Source organism: Lissotriton vulgaris, chromosome 2_1 (assembly GCF_964263255.1).
Source record: "Lissotriton vulgaris chromosome 2_1, aLisVul1.2, whole genome shotgun sequence".
NCBI lineage: Eukaryota > Metazoa > Chordata > Amphibia > Caudata > Salamandridae > Lissotriton > Lissotriton vulgaris.
The window spans coordinates 1,024,996,073-1,025,014,637 of record NC_141687.1 but is presented as its reverse complement, the minus strand read 5'-3'; the positions used below and the strand labels follow the sequence as shown (position 1 = coordinate 1,025,014,637).

Sequence of the window (18,565 nt, the reverse complement as noted above, 5' to 3'; positions counted from 1 at the left end):
AAATGCTTTTTCAGAGGTTTTCATTATTTACCACCAACTTGTAGTTGGTGGTAAATAACGAATCCTAAGATGGGAAAATCACTCATTTGAGTGCTCCCTACATATCAGGATTCGGTAATTTACAGAATCGGTATTTAAGAATTCAGTATTTTACTGATTCCTTAAATTACCGATTTGGTAAAATACCGAATCCTTCAAAAATGCCACCTACATCTGGAAAGCCCAATACCGGTCGGTAACGGCCTAAATTCGGTAATTTTGTCCGTTACCGACCGGTATTTGGCTACCTACATCAGGCCCTTAGTCTTTCCAGCAGGATTCTGTGATTTACCGTATCAAAGGCGGCAGACAGGTCAAGCAGGATCAGGGCAGCTGCCTGGCCCCTGTCTGCCCGCCTCTGAAGCTCATCCATGACGGTCACCAGGGCTGTCTCCGTCCCATGTGCCGGTCAAAAGCCAAACTGAGCCTCTTCCAACCAGCTGTGTTGTTCAAGGTGCTTGGAAAGTGTGATGGTAACAGCACGTTCCACAATTTTAGATGGGAAGGGCAGTAAGGAAATGGGTCTATAATTTTTAGAACATTCCGGATCTAGAGATGGCTTTTTCAGTAACGGAGACACTAGGGCTTGTTTCCATTGTCTGGGCACTACCCCACTCACTAGCGACTGATTACAGATCAGGCAAAGGGTAGGGAGGAGTTCATCCTCATACTCCTTCCAGATCGTATGTGGTACTGGATCCAGGGGTGAGCCGGAAGTGATACCCTGTGCCAAACAATTGAAATCTTCAGATGAAAACGGCCTGAACTCTGATAGGATTTCAGTATCCTGCCACCCCGGCCATTATCCACACCCTCCGACTCCTCCCTTGCAGGGGCTCCTGAGCGCCTAGCCTCAGATGCAGTGTTCCCGGCTGCCAACTGACCACCCGCAAGATCATTGATAATCAGTTGGATCTTTTCCTGGAAGAAGCTAGCCAAGTTCTCGCAAAGTTCTTGATAGGGAGCTATTTAATTCCTAGAACAATCAGGGCTGGTGAAACTGTTCAGAATGTTAAAGATGCTTCTAGAACTATTAGATTCAGAAAAGGGGGGTGGTGATGAACAGAGTGTCTGAATTAAGCAGACCACTCTTACCCAGTCCAAAGAACAGGGCTTGATCCATCACCGTTATTTAGCTCACTGCACCATCCCAGCTCAGAACCTGGCTATATGCAAATTAGTCTGTCCCTGGCCCAGTGCATCATGGGAACAGGGCAGACCAAACTACCAAGCCAATTCTTCACCAGAAAGGAGACAAGCTTCCGGGGACCGGTTTCTGGCATTGCAGCCGTCGGCGGCCCGGCTTGCTTGAATCCTGATGGTGCAGTGAGCAAGGGACTCATGTCTGAGTATACCCTGCCACACCTATAGTGGCCAAAAACGATTCAGAAAAGGGGGTGGTGATGAACAGAGTGTCTGAATTAAGCAGACCACTCTTACCCAGTCCAAAGATCAGGGCTTGATCCATCACCGTTATTTAGCTCACTGCACCATCCCAGCTCAGAACCTGGCTATATGCAAATTAGTCTGTCCCTGGCCCAGTGCATCATGGGAACAGGGCAGACCAAACTACCAAGCCAATTCTTCACCAGAAAGGAGACAAGCTTCCGGGGACCGGTTTCTGGCATTTCAGCCGTCGTCGGCCCGGCTTGCTTGAATCCTGATGGTTTAGTGAGCAAGGGACTCATGTCTGAGTATACCCTGCCACACCTATAGTGGCCAAAAACGATTCAGAAAAGGGGGTGGTGATGAACAGAGTGTCTGAATTAAGCAGACCACTCTTACCCAGTCCAAAGATCAGGGCTTGATCCATCACCGTTATTTAGCTCACTGCACCATCCCAGCTCAGAACCTGGCTATATGCAAATTAGTCTGTCCCTGGCCCAGTGCATCATGGGAACAGGGCAGACCAAACTACCAAGCCAATTCTTCACCAGAAAGGAGACAAGCTTCCGGGGACCGGTTTCTGGCATTTCAGCCATCGTCGGCCCGACTTGCTTGAATCCTGATGGTGCAGTGAGCAAGGGACTCATGTCTGAGTATACCCTGCCACACCTATAGTATAACAAGGACAAAGAGCTAATGAGACACTGATTCTAGTCTGGTAGGGGATGTTGGGTACTAAGGTGAGTTTTTGGTACACCCTAATTCACTGAGGTCCTGAGTCTCTGTGCACAGTTCTGTGACTGAGCCGAATCCCTGCAACACAAGTTTGACACAAAGGCACTGACAAAGATGGCTTCTGGAAGATGGAGTAAACACTCCAAACACATGCAATTGTATCTGCCTACTTTTTTGTTAAGGATGGAGGCAGAACCACTGCTGGTTTTGGTGTTGATAGCTCCACCTCTGTTCTGCTTCCACTCACCCCTCACCTCTGGACAGGGCAGAAAAAGCCACTGCTTTTTTATAAGTTTGCTGGAGAGGCATGTTTGAAAAGGGTACGCCAAATTGTGAAGGGAAAGACAAATATTAGACTTAGAAGTCCTCCAGCAAAAGGAGGCTAATTGCCCTGAAAGAGGAATCCATTCTTCAGTGGACAAAGGCATTTGATTAATAACAATATATGATTAAGGGCAACCCTATACCACCCCTATAATACAGAGCAGTGTGGGAGCAGTAACTGAGCTGAACCTAACGGTCAAGGTTTCTGTATTTCCTACTGCTTTCTCAGGCTGGTGTCAAAAAGAAGTGCATGCACACTGTTGATGCTGTAACTGTATGGAATGAGTTCTCTGTAGCTGCTCCTAGAAGTAATTGTTAACCAGTTCCAGAGAATCTTACTGGCTAGAAGAGAACGGTACTTTTCTTGATGACGAAAAGTTAAAGAAAACAACATTGTTAAAGAAAGCACTTCAATGTCAAGACTAGTTTTGGATAAAAGATTAAAAGGTAATTAGTTCATCCCACAAAATGGAAACACTACATTTGGAGATTAATGAAGAAAACAAACCCATTCCACAGAAATATAGCAACAGACATTTTAATTTTAGTCTGGTGCAGCATTAGAGGTTTTTGCAAATTACAAAAGCGCATTGTGGAAGCAGGACAGTGATCTATGGCTCAAATGAGGTTGGCTAAGACTGTCAACTCGAAGATGGAAAGTTTGCTTTGGTCAGAGTTTTTACCGTAGGATTTTGGCCCTTCTCTAAAAGTGCATATGACCCAATAGGTGAGGCAGTCTTAAAGCCAGATATCCTTAGTGTAAAATATTGGTCATCATCTTACGCTAATCTCTGAGTGAAACAATGTTGCTCATGAGTCCACGAAAGTCAATACTTTTTGGGAAAATTGCAACCAGGTTCCTTGGTTTTCCAAAACCTACACATATTCCCACATGCATCATTGTTTCATTTTGCACTTCCTAATTTGCGATTTTTAGGGATTCGCAAATTAGGAAATTCAAAATGGGATGCATGTACATTTGTGCAAAATATTTGAGAATCGGTAAAAATCGCAATTTTTACCGATTCTCAAATATTATGCGAATTCCAAAGTGCGAATTCGCACTTCCCATTGTTTACTATGGGCCAAAAGGCCCATAGGGATCAATGGGAAGGCTTTAACAAATTGCGATTTTCATTTTGAAAATCGCAATTTGTTAATGCATTTCATGGGTGCAGGGGGGGGGGTCCAAAGGACCCCCCCCTGCACCCCTGAAATGTATTTTTCGCATCATGTTACACACACACATGTCCTAAGGACATGTGTGCCCGTAACATGACTGCTTACAAAAAAGCATTTTTAAGCATTTTTACACCTTTTTCCAAATTTACCGAGTGGTTCAACCACTCGGTAAATTTAACCCCCTAATTGCGAATTCGCAATTTGAAAAATATTCGCATATTTGCGATTTCTTAAAAGCAAATGCAATTTTAGAAATCGCAAAAATGATGCAAATTCTAAAATTGAATGATGCATTCCAAAAAGCTATTTTGGAGTCTCAAACGGCCGATTTTAAGGAATCGCACCGTTTGCGATTCCAAAATACTTTGATGCATGTGGGGGCAAATGCTTTTCCATTCTAAACCGTGGAGAACACCCACTAAAAATCCACTTCCTCAAAAATGAGTGTTTCAAATTTGAAAACATTTTTTCAGGTAGTTTCATTTCTTATTTGTGCACTGATTCCACTAAATATTTTCCCCTTTGAAAAAAGCGTAGGAAATCCCTACAACAGGTAACAGTCTACAAGTGTCTCCAGAGTACCCCATCTGTGAAGTAGGAGTTCTCCCTCTTGGCATAAGGTGCTCTATGTTACAGAGACTTTTTATGCCCAAGCCCCTCAGTATTTATTATGATTTGTCCCACAGCAGGCTGCAGATTGTTCACAGCAGGCCATGATCTCGACAGAGCTACACTGGAGGCTAATTTAAACAGTTCAAAAACAATCTCTTGGAGCCTTGGATTGAAGCTGGGCTGTCAAGACTTAAAGTCCTTTTTTGTGGACATGAACCTGGAAATAGTTTGTGTGCTACGCAGGGCAAGGGGGTAAAATTGTTGTATGATGTATAATCACATGAAGTAGCAGAATAGTATAAGAAATAGCTTGCCAGTTGTTGAAGTCCACTACTGAACCACCACATACCAGTGAGTCAAATATTTAAAAAATATCAAAATGTATCACACTTCGCTGGACCTTATTCAAGAGGCCCACTTCCTTTCGTCATCCTTTTTGGCACAACTGTAATCTTATCTGGTGTGGTCATAGCTTGGGATTACATTCTTTGAACGTAAGTAGCTCTTATTACAGATAAGGTCGGAGACCACTAGTTTGCATTGTGCTACAGTAGACAGACCACAGCTTATTAACTACAACTCCCCACCCTTGATCCATCACTTGCGATGAATATATACCTCGACGCCAGAGGTCAGCTATATCTATGTTGTTTCTGCTTGTCTCCCACAATAAGGTTATCAGCAACTAAATGGATGTGGTGGGACATCATGTGGTTATCCTGACAACCTTTGTTACTCTTTATATTTAAAAACACTTCCCCCCTCTGTTTCCCATCTATCTATTTATGGATGGAGTCTCACCCCTGTGTGTTCCTGATTGGCTTTATATTCCCTTATAATCGGCCTCCTGCCATGGGCCATGGTATTGACTGTGTGCATCAAAGCATTTGTATGTGACTCTGTCTAATCAACGTTCCATTGTTCCTTGACTTCCTTTAGAATGCCACCACATACCAGGAATTGACCTTTGTGTAATCGATATTCTTCTTCTAATGATTGAAAGCTTTGAATTGTTTTTTCCTCAAAAAGGTCTCCAATCACAAACAAGCCTGCTTCTTCCCAGTGTGTCAGGTCTTTGGTAGTGAGCATGCAGACCTGCACAGGAAGGCCCTTGAGAGGCAGCAACAGTGTGTATATCAGAAAAGGTTGTGTTTAAGCAGTACTACTCATCTTAACACACTACTGCAGCCCAGATGCGGAGTGGGTGACCCTTGGGCATATGACCAGAAAGTGGTATTCTATGCCATATCCCTCTCAAATCTGTGTGATATGCTTCAACATAGAGAATGTCTTTGCCGGCAATAAAGGTTGCTAGATGGGGAGGAACAACCTTTACAACGCAACTTTTAGACCGCACTACCATTACAACAAAACTTTTACAACGCAACATCCATTACAACGCATGCATTTACAACGCAACCATTACAACGCATGACACTACAACGCACACCACTACAACGCATGCCATTACAACGCAGTCATTACAACGCATACCATTACAACGCATAGCATTACAACATATAGTACCCTTACACTATCCAACACTTACCCTACTGTTGCACCCCTTGGAGTTAGAATAGTAATTTTTACCCCTACACTATCCAACACTTACCCTACTGTTGCACCCTCTGGAGTTAGAATAGTAATTTTTACCCCTACACTATCCAGCACTTACCCTACTTTTGCACCCCCTGGAGTTAGAATAGTAATTTTAACCCCTACACTATCCAACACTTACCTTACATGCAATGTAATGTTATGCGTTGTAATGGTATGCGTTGTAAATGTAGTATGCGTTGTAGTGAAATGCGTTGTAAAGGTAGATTCAAAGAATTCGTTGTAATGGCATGCGTTGTAATGGTATGCGTTGTAATGGATGTTGCGGTGTAAAAATTGCGTTGTAAAGGTAGGCGTTTTAAAAGTATGCGTTGTAACATCATACATCCCTAGATGGGCTCACAATGAGCCCTTTTGATTATTTTTAGTTGGGAAGTATGACTAAACATAGGACATTTAAACTTTTCTTTGTTTAAAATGTGTGGGAGTGTGTGCAGGTACATAATTTTGGCTTGACCGGATCCTTAGCAGGCTGTTCCTTTATTTGATTAGCAAGCTGTTACATGCTGTTTTTCGCTGTGCCATGTGGCTGGCTCTTGAGTCTCATCACCACAATGTCAAAGAACTTTTTCAGTCTGCAGTTTAGCTGGACCTCTTCAGGTTTAAAGCATATCATCACAGCTTGCCTGGAGCTTGTTATGCCTTTTTTATGGTTCCATAATGTTCGAAGTAGGGCGCGCCTTATGCCCATCAGGTCAGGGCAGATGCAAATTATGTGTATTAGATCCTCTTTCCCTGATCTACAAAGACGGCAAAGATGATCTTCTGTTCCCCTTTTCCAAGGTACCAAGGCCCAGATGTAGGTAAAATAGATTTACCGATTTTTAATTACCGAAAATTACCGAATATTACCGATTCGGTAATTAGAAATCGGTAAATCTGAGGGGTGGATATGTAGATATTCCAGATGTGCTGGAATAACGAATCGGAAAAATTCGGTAAATACCGAATCGGTAATGCCCATTCATTCCTATGGGCTTTGAAGCCCATAGGAATAAATGGGCATTACCGATTCGGTATTTACCGAATCGGTAAATACCGATTTTCACAAGAGTGCAGGGGGTGTCTCTTTAACACCCTCTGGCACCCCCAAAACAGGCTTGGGTGCCATGTGGCAGGCATACATGCCCTAAGGGCAGGTCTGCCTGTCACATGGCATAGGTGTGCATGCACACATGTGCATGCACACCGGAATCGGTATTTTACCACCAAATACCGATTTGGTAAGGCCTCTGGGACTCAGAAGAGTCCCACCTACATCTGGGTGCCTCAGAATCGGTAAATTGACCGAATTTTTATTTTACTGCATCAGTAAAATTACCGAATCGGTAATTTTACCGATTCGGTAAAAAATGCCCCCTACATACCTGTCACCCATTTACCGATCGGTAACGGCCAAAATCGGCCGTTACCGGTCGGTAAATGGCCTGAAACGGCCACCTACATCTGGCCCCTAGTGAGGTCGAATTGGTAGGACGCCGATGCGTAAATTAAAAAATGTGTCTTTTGTCTTCCGCGTAAGACCCGTTTTCAGGTATTCCTGCGGTTTGGGAGCTTTGTAATCTTTCAGCACACCCCATCCATGTGCCCTCTTGGCCAATGTTTCTTTATCTTCAATGGATGATATCAGTTTAGTTACTTTTGTTACCACCTTTTTGAAACTATTGTTGTCGATCAATGACTCCCAGAGGTTTGTTAATTCCAGGTATTCCAATGATTCTAGTAAATACTTCTTTGCAGGTGAGTTCGATCGTGTTGACAGTTCGGTCCAGAGGTGGGCGTTTAGGGATCCTTGCTCTGCGTCTTTGATTTTGCGCCAGCTTTTTATGTAGGCTCCTCTTCTCTCCACCGTTTGTTTCTGGAGACCAAATTCGAGGCGGATTTGGGCAGGAGAGACATAGTTCGGCTGATGGAAAATTGTCCTGCTGATTATTTTGTCTAGAGCATTTGCGTCATTCCCTTGCATGGGTTCACTACCGTTTGTGAGCATAGGCTGTAGGCATGCTCTGATCACCTGTAGGATGGGGTCCAGTGATCGATCGGGGAGAACTTTCTTCAACGGCTTCATTGAGAAGTAGAATGTTGTACCCTTCCGTGTAATAGCCTCTAGTTGGGGTTTGAACGAGCCTCTACTGTCTAATAATACGCCAAGGTATTTATAGTTGGAGACTCGTTACAGCCACTGTCCGTCCAAGAGCCATACCAGTTTCTTTGTTTTGTTGTAGTTCACTGACATAACTTTAGATTTGTTTAAGTTAATTTTTAGTGCATTTTTTATTGAAAATTTGATAGTGGTGTCCAGGAGATGTTGTAGTCCGATTGGGGACCGACTTATTAAAACCAAGTCGTCAGCGTATAGGAGGTTTGATAGCGGAATATCTCCCAGCCGTGGGGCGCGTGATTTGGTTTTATCCAATTCTCCAGGCAGGTCTGCGAGAAAAAGGTTAAACAACAAAGGGGAGAGGACGCACCCTTGTTTTAAACCTTTAGTGGTGTTGATTTGCCTAGAAAGGTGCGTCCCACTTCCAAGTTTGATCTTGACCCAAGTGTTGGTATGCAGTAGTATCAGCTGCTTTAGGAGTGGGTAGGGTATCCCCCAATTGGCCAGTTTATGCTAGAGTTTGCTTCGGTCTACATGGTCAAACGCTGCGCTGTAATCTATAAAACATAGAAATATTGAGCACTTGGCTGTCTTGGCAGCGTCTGTCAGTAGGGTTAGCGCCATGATGTTGGTAATTGTGCCCTGACCTCTGCAGAATCCGTTTTGATTTACAGGGATGATGTGTTTTAGAGTTGCCCAGGATGTTAGTTCCTCCAGGAGGAGAACCGCATAGTACTTTGCCTCTGTGTCGATTAGGGCAATGAGGCGGTAATTACTAGGATTGCTCCTTTTGCCCTGTTTGTTCGGACTTAGTATTGATCCTCTCCAGGTTGATGGACATGTTGCCATTTAACTGATTTCCAGGAAGAGCTGCACCAATGTCTCACTCCAGAAGTCAGCGTCGTGCTTATACATTATTGGCGGTACTTCATTGGGGCCAGGAGCTCCTTCCAGTTTCCCTTTGGATATCTGTAGCTTGATCCTGGCTGCTGGTTTTGTTACAGGGTGTCAGTTTTGCAGTGGTGCTGCAATATCTGCCCCCAGTAGCAAAAGCAGCAGTGCTCTGCACTTGCACAGCCCGCCCGAGGGCTAGTCGGACAAAATTGCCAGATCTTCTTTGGGTACCCAGTCCGGCCTTGCATGCACAAGATGGTCTCCCAAGTTACATCCCCATCTAAATTAAACACATGGGTGGGTCATTGGTAAGGCCAGTAGATGCAGTAACAGTCCACTTCTGCTCTGATAACCCAGCTACCACTCCCATCACTCACTGACTGTATGCTTGACTTTGACCTTGAGCAATGCACCACTGCCCTTAAGCTAAGGTTGGGCTATCCAGATATGCATATATTTCTAGACTGTCTCTCTCTTAGCTCCTTTAATTGCTTCTCTAATTTCTAATCAACATTCCATTCATATTGATTGTCAATATGTTATGTTAATTTCATTTTTAGAAAATGTCAGATTATTTTCCTCTCTCTTTGTAGAGATTATATTATTTGCATTGTGTCAGGAAGTTAAGGACGGCATTTCATTTGTATTACTTAAAACGTTACTCAATGCTGTTTCTTGGAACAAAAGGGCATATCTGCAACAAAAAATTAACCTTGGTTCACTGCCAATGGAAGTGCCCTGTAAAGATAGTATTTGGGGAACAGTTACACCTAAGGGGCCGATTACGATGTCGTTAGGAAGGACTCCGATTCGTTATTGCACTAGAACCCTTGTTTCTTACCGAACCGTACAGTTTCCCAATTGCTGATTATGATGTCCGGAAACTGTACGAGCAGTACGTATCGGTTCCAAAAGGTATTGGGTCGCTCAGAGTCTTTAGGAGCCAAATGGTTCAGCTTAATGGGCACAGTTTCTGGACGAGTGATGATTGATTTGGACAGCTGCTCCGACTTGGTTTGCCCGAGATGAAACAGCTTTGCTAATCTATATTTGTGGGCTCGTTGTGGGTCCCTCTTCACCCAGAGGTAGCTGAATTTGGTACGTGGGGGTAGTCAAGGAACCCCTCTCCCCAACCATGCACAATTTAGTATGCCTCATGGGGTGTCGGCCACAGGGTGCAAGGTTTTTCCTAACCACCCCCTTTTCTCAATGAGAGCCTATGTTCTCGTTCGAACACAGACTCCCATTGAAGTCAAAGCTAGTTCGACAGAACAATGTTGGGAGGCATCGTAATCGGTCGTCCGGACTCACAGGACCCGATTCATTCGGAAACAATTCCGAGACCGATCAGGGGGCAGTTTGCTAAAGGCATCGTAATCAGGTCCAGAGTGGTAAGAACACATTATTACAAAATGCCTTCAAGCTTCAAGGCTGATAGCCTCAGGGAGCCATAGTTAATCAGGACTCATTCTTTATAAAACAGAGGAGTAATGGGGCTGTCCCTACTCACAGATATGACAAGAAAACTACAATACCCAGCAAACTTCCTTGAAAGAAAGAAAGATTTCTTTGATAATAAGAGAACGGTATGGCAGTGACTTGATAGCTGTATCACTCACAGAAGAAAGGAATACAATATCTAAGCTGCCCTACATATATTGATCATGATTATTGAATGATTTTCTGATGTGAATAACATGGCCCAATTTCTGAAGTGTAACATGTTAGAGTGAGAGATGTGCATCTCATTATAAATTAATTAGTTTCCATTTAGAAGATAAGCTTTGCTGGAATGTCGTTCCAATAATTAGTGCTTGTATATTTCTACGGTTTGAATTGTGAGAAACACTGAATTGACTACAGCTGCTAAGCTTGCACTGACTTACCAAGGGGCACATGACATAAAGCTCCTTGTAGAATAGTTTTACAGTCATCAGCGCTCCAGTCTCCATCGGTGTCTATGTAGGCGCATTCACCAAGATATTGGGAGCTGTCATCCCTCCAAGATGTAAACAAAGACCTGGTGCCATCTGACCACTCAAAGTCAGCATCTTCCTGTATTGGGAAATTGAAAATATCGCGAAAGTCACATTTAACAATTCAGAAAACATTTCACATACTTCAAGCAATCTATCTTCCACGCAAAATGTTGGCCTGGGCTAGGTCAATTCATCTTTATGGTCCACAGCATTACTTAAACATACATGTATAGGTAATGCAGCTGCATTGCACTTTGAAGGATGGGACAATTTACCATCAAAGTGTGGTACCTTCTCTTAAGGTAATGAGGGTCTCATTATGAGTCCAACTAGTCTTAATTGTGCATGTAAGAGTTAAACTCAGAGAATCAACTGAATGGAAAGCAATTGTTTGAAGGAATTTGCAATTTTGGGTCAGTTTCCCTTTGTAATTCCTCATTCTCAATCGCCCCGCAGGTTATGACTGCATGACATGTATGCAGAGTTTCTACAGACCTTTTAAGTTCCGATGAAGCCGATAACTCTGTTTTCCACCCCCATCGTAAGTTCCCGGGGCACTCATAATGAGTGTTTTCAAATGTTTAATAATGACAGATCAGAAAAATAGGTACTGCTAACATAATAATGCATGTTCTTTGCTGTACTGTGCACTATAATAGATCTAAAATTAAGAATATCTACATACGTGTACGGTGGAGAAACCAATCCAATGGGGATATCCTATTCGATTGACGATGATGGTGAGGAAGGCTTGGTAGTACTGGTCTGTAATGCTGACAAGCTGCTCTCCGTTCTCAAGGCAGATGTTCATAGCCTCAGTCCAGGACATATTTCCACGGAGGATTCTGTGTGTTCTGTTCCCATATTCTAAGACATCTGGTAGCGGATACATATCGGATTCAGGAACTGTGCGTTTTGAGGTGTCTGTAATGGAAGCAAAATCAGTGCTCATCAGCATTACTTCACCTTACTATAACTTAAATATGTAGCTTTGAAAATAATATTGAAATAGGGACATACGTATTCAATCAGAGCACATTTTCAAGTAAACAAAATTGGTGCTACTGTAAATGTACATATTCAGCCTATAAACAAACATTACCGAGCATCATCAAACTTTCTTATTTTGTACAGATTATCACATTGTATAGATTAAGTGAATCCTGTAGTAAATCTGAGCCAACCGTCACAATCAGTGGGCGTATCATGAACGTATGCATTTGCAGAGGAAGCACCTGTGTGCTTGTTTTTATACAACTGCATGTTATAAACTGCCTGCGAATACATTTAACCCCTGAATTTCTCCAAGATGCAGACAGTGCAGCGTTGAAAGAGACAGAGCTAATCACTGCTTACTGTTCCTGAGCTGTGCTATCTATAACTCATGCAGCTCTCTGCCTGCGCACAGTTTGGCAGATTCTCAGTAGAATTTTCGAGGTAAATGGGCTGTTCATCTTCTGGTGGAATTTTTTCTTGTTCGCGACCTCTATACGAGGCCTGGGCATAATTTGCGGAGTTTTGATACGCGGCACTCCGCGAAGTGACAAAAAAATTCTGTGGCGTACCGCAAGTTGAGTAGTACAGTGGGAACTGCAGTTTGAGCTGATCTTCTTGCCACTCAGGTAGAAATACTACCCACGCACCAGCTTGTTCTCAACAACTCTGCTGCACTAAGCAAGCTTAGCAAAGCGAGGAGTGCAGAAAACTCCACAAACTCTGTGAACGGAGTGGAGTTCACCACCCAGGCTTAACTAGCATGTGTGTTTCATTATATAGTTTGCACATGACTGTTCCTTCATGATGATTGATGGGTGTGTTCTTCAGCTTTCAGGGATGAACTATCCGTTTGTGAAGCTAACGATGAAGTAGGAATGAGAGGGGTTTCCAACATTTTGTGAAAGTATTCAATTCATGACATTTCTAGAGAATGCAGTTGCCTCCAGAGAGGCGTCTCTGCACTAGCAGACAGTTAAACATAGAAACAAGTCTAAAAAGAGAAAAGGACCCATTAGCCTGACATCCAGGAGTCAAAAAGCAAATTCTTAAGGTTTTTTCAGAAACAGAGTTTAGAAGGGCAGTAACCGAACCGTGAGGTAATGCATTCTACAGTCTGGGAGCCATATAGGACAAGTCCTGCCTCTTCTTGCTTTGTAGATGTGAGGAACTAGGATCAATTTTAACGTACTCGATCTTAAGGATCTGGCTTGAGAATGGAGCTTTATTCTTGATCTGAGATAAAGAGGGCCTTTCTGAGTGTAGGCTCTGAGAGCAAAAATGAGCGCCTTGAATAGGAGCTACTCATGTTCAATGTAAATGATTGAGAACTACTAATATTGTTATTGTTGTAACATGTAACCACATTAGACAAGACTACATTAGTGGCCACTGTATGCAAGATTACCAGTAGTGATCACCACAAACCACCAGGCAGGAATGCCAACAGTAATCTAAAAAAAGGTTCTGTCAATTTGGAATGCCTCCATGTAGGTAATACGTGCCAGCCATAGCTACAATTTCCCTGGTATGAAAGTATTAATATTATTACTCAGGGACATATTTACAACAGAATGGAGAAGCATGGCGTTAAGCAAACATTGCTAACGCCACGCTTCTCCATTTGGAAAACGCAGGAATGCATCATATTCATAAGAAAACGGAGCACCCCTGTATTCCCCTAGTTCAGCTGCCTAGTGCCAAAGCAAGCACACTTGCACCATAGTGCAAGGGTGTCTGCGTTGGTGGAAATGACTGTTAATGTGCAGGTAGGTCTCCCTCCCTGCACATAAACAATAGTTCATGGCGTTTTGAAACATTTATGTATGCTGCCTAATGCAGCACACATAAAAGTTTCAAAACGTCATTTGTTTTATTGTTTATGAGCACAGGAAGGGTCATCTTCCTGTTCATACACAATCACTGGCTAATTGCTGTTTCTATATGTCCTGCACAAGGCAGCACACAAAGAAACAGCAAAAACTGGGAGAAATAAAGCATTTCTCCTCGTTGCGCCAGGGTAAGACCAGGTTTTCCTTGGTCGTAATTTTGGCACTGCTTCCTTTTTACGCCACCCTTGTAAATAGGGGGCAGCACCAAAATCAATCGGTGTTGCGATGGAATGCCCACTGCAACACCCATTGCCTTCCTCTTTTACGCTGAGTACATTAACTGGCTTAATGCTGCCTTGTAAATAAGGCAAAGCTGACTGTTTACCCACGGGCTTGACCCTAAAAATACAATCACTTGCCTGAAAGTATAAAGGTGGACTTTAAAAGGGCTCCACTGGTAGTCAGATCCTGAGTTTTCTTTTTTCTTCTTTTTCCTTCCAAAATGGCTGTTCGTCCTTTATTTTCTATTAGTTTTCCCCCTTGGGTATTGCCACATGTTGGGGTTTCATCATTTCCAGTTTTCTCTATATATAAGGCTCCAGTTTGGTTGGAGAACGTATCACAACACAACCTTTCTCCTTCAGCAGCTGTTTACTCTCACCTTCTCCTGGCTCCTGTTTCGTGTGCTAGGATGAGATTTTTCTTGAATTCTTTCCTGTACCCTGGAATCTTCCATTTAGCTTTTGAAGTTCTTCATCCTGCAAAGAGTTATTTATCCCTACAGCTTTTTCTCCCTGAAGTTGTTACAGCTTCTAGGGAATCTTTTTTATCACAAGTTTCCCTGCTGTGATTTGATCTAGGCTTTATGAAGTAGTCACCCGTACCATCGGCAGTCCAAGTTCTGGCTACAAAAGTTAACTCAGTATCCAGCTCTAAACATAGCCACTAAAACTCACCAATGAACAATAGTAGGTTCAGCATCTCTAGGGGTCTCCCAGTTGTGGTAACTGAGTAGCGTAAATGCCACTGACAGTGATGTGTGGAGAAGCAGACGCTCATGACAACTGGAGTGGGATTGTGCTCCCGGCAGTGGTGAGGTTTTCTACTGAACTCTATTTCAGAAGGTGCCTGTGTTCCATGTGTAGAAGTCAAGTCAAGTCAAGTCAAGTCAAGAGATTTATATAGCGCGCTACATACCCATAGGGTCTCAAGGCGCTAGAGGAAGGGTGGGGAATTACTTGTCGAATATCCAAGTTTTAAGTTGCTTTCTGAATGCTAGGTGGTTTTGAGTAAGGCGAAGGTGAGTGGGAAGTGAGTTCCAGGTTTTAGCTGCCAGGTAGGAGAAGGATCTACCTCCCATGGTGGTTTTGTTGATGCGAGGTACAGTGGCAAGGGCTTGGTTGGAGGATCGCAGCTGATGGGAGGGGGTGTAGAAGGACAATCGTGTGTTGAGGCATTCGGGCCCAAGTTCGTAAAGTGCTTTGTGTGCGTGGGTTAGGAGGCGGAAAGTAATCCTCTTATTTACGGGGAGCCAGTGGAGGTTTTTCAGGTGACCAGAGATGTGTTCTTTACGCGGGATGTCTAGTATGAGCCTGGCTGAAGCGTTCTGGATGCGTTGGAGTTTTTTCTGGAGTTTTGCGGTGGTACCGGCGTATAGTGTGTTTCCGTAGTCCAGGCGGCTCGTGACCAGTGCGTGGGTGACCGTTTTTCTAGTTTCGGTGGGGATCCAGTGAAATGTTTTTTTGAGCATGCGAAGAATGTTGAAGCAAGATGATGAAACGGCGTTGACTTGTCTGGACATCGAGAGTGAGGAGTCCAGGGTGACGCCCAGGTTCCGTGCGTGGTCCGTCGGGATGGGTGCTTTTCCAAGGGCTTCTGGCCACCAAGAGTCATCCCAGGCGGAGGGGGAGGTGCCTAAGATGAGGACTTCTGTTTTGTCTGAGTTCAGTTTCAGACGGCTGTGCTTCATCCACTCGGCTACTTCTTTCATTCCTTCGTGTAAGTTGGTTTTGGCGGTGTTAGGGTCTTTGGTGAGTGATAGGATCAGTTGAGTGTCATCCGCGTAGGAGATGATGTTGAGATTGTGTTGGCGAACGATGGCCGCAAGGGGGCTCATGTATATGTTGAAGAGGGTGGGGCTGAGCGACGATCCTTGTGGCACGCCGCAGATGACTTCAGAGGCCTCTGACTTGAATGGTGGGAGGTGGACTCTCTGTGTTCTTCCGGTGAGGAACGAGGTGATCCATTCCAGTGCTTTTCCTTGGATTCCTATGTCTCTGAGGCGCTGTAGAAGGGTGCTATGACAGACTGTGTCGAAGGCAGCGGAGAGGTCGAGGAGGATGAGGGCGACTGTGTCTCCATTGTCCAGTAGAGTTCGAATGTCGTCTGTAGCTGCGATGAGGGCGGTTTCAGTGCTGTGTTTGGCTCGGAAGCCGGACTGTGAGGAGTCGAGAGATTTTTTGGCTTCGAGGAAGGCGGCGAGCTGGTTGTTGACAGCTTTCTCAATGACTTTGGTCGGGAATGGAAGAAGTGAGATGGGGCGGTAGTTTTTGAGTTTGGAGGGGTCAGCTGTGGGTTTTTTCAGAAGGGCGCTGAGTTCTGCGTGTTTCCAGCTTTCCGGGAAGGTGGCGGAGGTGAGGGAGCAGTTGATGACATCTCGGAGGTGTGGTGCTATGATGGAGTCTGCTTTGTTGAAGATGTGGTGAGGGCATGGGTCAGTTGGGGATCCTGAGTGGATGGAGTTCATCAGGCAGATGGTGTCCTCAGTGGAGATTGGGTTCCAGTCGTTAAGGATGTTCAAGGGGGGTGAAGGTCCTGCAGAAGGTTGGGTGGGTTGGTCTTCGGGTCGGTTGTCGAAGCTGTTGTGGATGTCTGCGATTTTGTTGTGGAAGAAGGAAGCTAGGGAGTCGCAGAGGGCTTGGGAGGGGGTGATGTCGTTGGAGTTGGCTGATGGGTTGGTAAATTCTTTGACGATGTTGAATAATTCCTTGCTGTTGTGGGCGTTGTTATCTAGACGGTCTTTGAATGCGGCTTTCTTGGCAGACCGGATTAGTTGGTGGTGTATGCGGGTGGCGTTTTTGAAGGCTTCCCTGGTGCTGGTGTTTGGGTCTTTTTTCCAGGCCTTTTCGAGGGCGCGACAGTGTTTCTTCGATTTCTTAAGATCATCGTTGAACCAGGATGCGTTTTTGCTGCCTAGTTTGCTTTGGCGTTTTTTCAACGGTGCTAGGATGTTGGCGCTGTTGGATAGCCATTGGGTGAGGTTAATGGCTGCTTGGTCGGGGTTTGAGGAGTGGGCGGGGGGGTTTAGTAGAAGCGATGAGGAGATCTGGTCGCTGGTGATTTTGTTCCAGTTTCTTCGCAGGGTGGGTTGAGGATGGTTGTGGGTTGTGGTCTTATTGTAGGTAAAGTGAACGCAGCTGTGGTCCGTCCAGTGAAGAGCTGAGGTGTGACTGAATGAGATATGTTTGCTGGAGGTGAAGATAGGGTCGAGCGTGTGACCTGCGATGTGGGTGGGCGTAGAGACAAGTTGTTTGAGTCCGAGGTCGGCGAGATTGTCCAGAAGGGTGGTGGCGCTGCTGTCATTGCTCTTTTCCAGGTGAAAATTGAGGTCTCCCAATAGAATGTAGTCCTCGGAGGGGAGGGCGTGTGGGGTGATAAAGTCAGTGATGTCGTCACTGAATTGTGCACGGGGTCCTGGAGGTCGGTAGAGGAGGGTGCCTCTGAGTGTGGTCTTGGGGTCGGTGTGGATCTGGAAGTGGAGGTGTTCGGCGCTGGCAAGGTTGACGTCTGAGCTGGTTGAGATGCGGATGGAGTTCTTATGGACGATAGCGATGCCTCCTCCTGTATGCTTGATGCGGTCCTTGCGGATGATCTTGTATCCTTCCGGGATGGCAATGGTGATGTCTGGGGCTGAAGAGGCATTCATCCATGTTTCTGTTATGAAGGCGACGTCCGGAGAGATGGTGTCTAGTAGATTCCAGAGGTCGATGGCGTGCCTGTGGACTGAGCGGGTGTTGAGCAGGATGCATTGTAGGTGGTTGGTGTCAGATATCTGGTTGGTGTTAGTGGATGAGGAGTTGTTCTTGGTGCCGTCGAACTTGCAGGAGTAGCATGTGAAGGGTCCATGGGTGTGTCCAGGAGCGGCTTGGACGCAGTTGGGGGAGCGGCCGGGGTTAAGGGCTAGGAGGGTGGTGGCATCGTAAGTGATGCGAGTGGGCTGGGCATTACGGGGACCAGGGGGTCTGGCGCTGGGCGCGGTCCAGGCGCGGATGTGCGTAGACAGGCTTACCTTTGGCGCACCTTCGGCGCGGATTGGGCGCGGTCGCTGCGCGTGTACGCTGCGCGCTTGTCCAGCTGTCATAAATGAAGGATGGAGGGGGGCGGAGCGTGGGCGGGGCGGCTGGGATTCGGGAGCGTGGGGGGAGGGACGGCCTGAAGGCACAACCAAATGGCGATCGCTTTAAAAACACACAAACAGGCTAACACGCCGATATTGGCCACAAGGAAGACAATAATCGTCTTGTAAATATTAGATTTCAGTTAAATACTCCCGTGGGCACTGCTGAGCACACAGGCACCAAATCCGGGTTAAATTGGCAGAGTCAATAAAACTGCAGCTGCGCGAGGCGCTTGAGGAGGAGAGCAGCGCTACGATTACTTGGCACAAACAGTTAATCAGGCAGAAGCTGTGCGAGGCGCTTGAGGAGGAGAGCAGCGCTACGATTACTTGGCACAAACAGTTAATCAGGCAGAAGCTGTGCGAGGAGCTTGAGGAGGAGAGCAGCGCTACAATACCAGAAGCTGCAGGAGGCGAGTGGGAGCAACCGCTGAGTCCGGAGACAAGCTGGTCACAGGGCAATGTCGGACCGGAC

The 18,565-nt window shown here is 45.3% G+C and overlaps 1 protein-coding gene across 1 annotated transcript in view; it reads right to left on the bottom strand.

The window, feature by feature from the left end:
- PLA2R1 (phospholipase A2 receptor 1) overlaps positions 1 to 18,565 on the bottom strand; it is a 1,083,903-nt gene that overhangs the window by 89,068 nt on the left and 976,270 nt on the right. Inside the window, exons 21-22 of the mRNA XM_086956636.1 lie at positions 11,555 to 11,793; positions 10,777 to 10,945 (exon numbers count right to left, since the gene is read on the bottom strand). Of these exons, the coding sequence (XP_086812762.1) occupies positions 10,777 to 10,945; positions 11,555 to 11,793 (408 nt within the window). The remainder of the gene's footprint in view (positions 1 to 10,776; positions 10,946 to 11,554; positions 11,794 to 18,565) is intronic.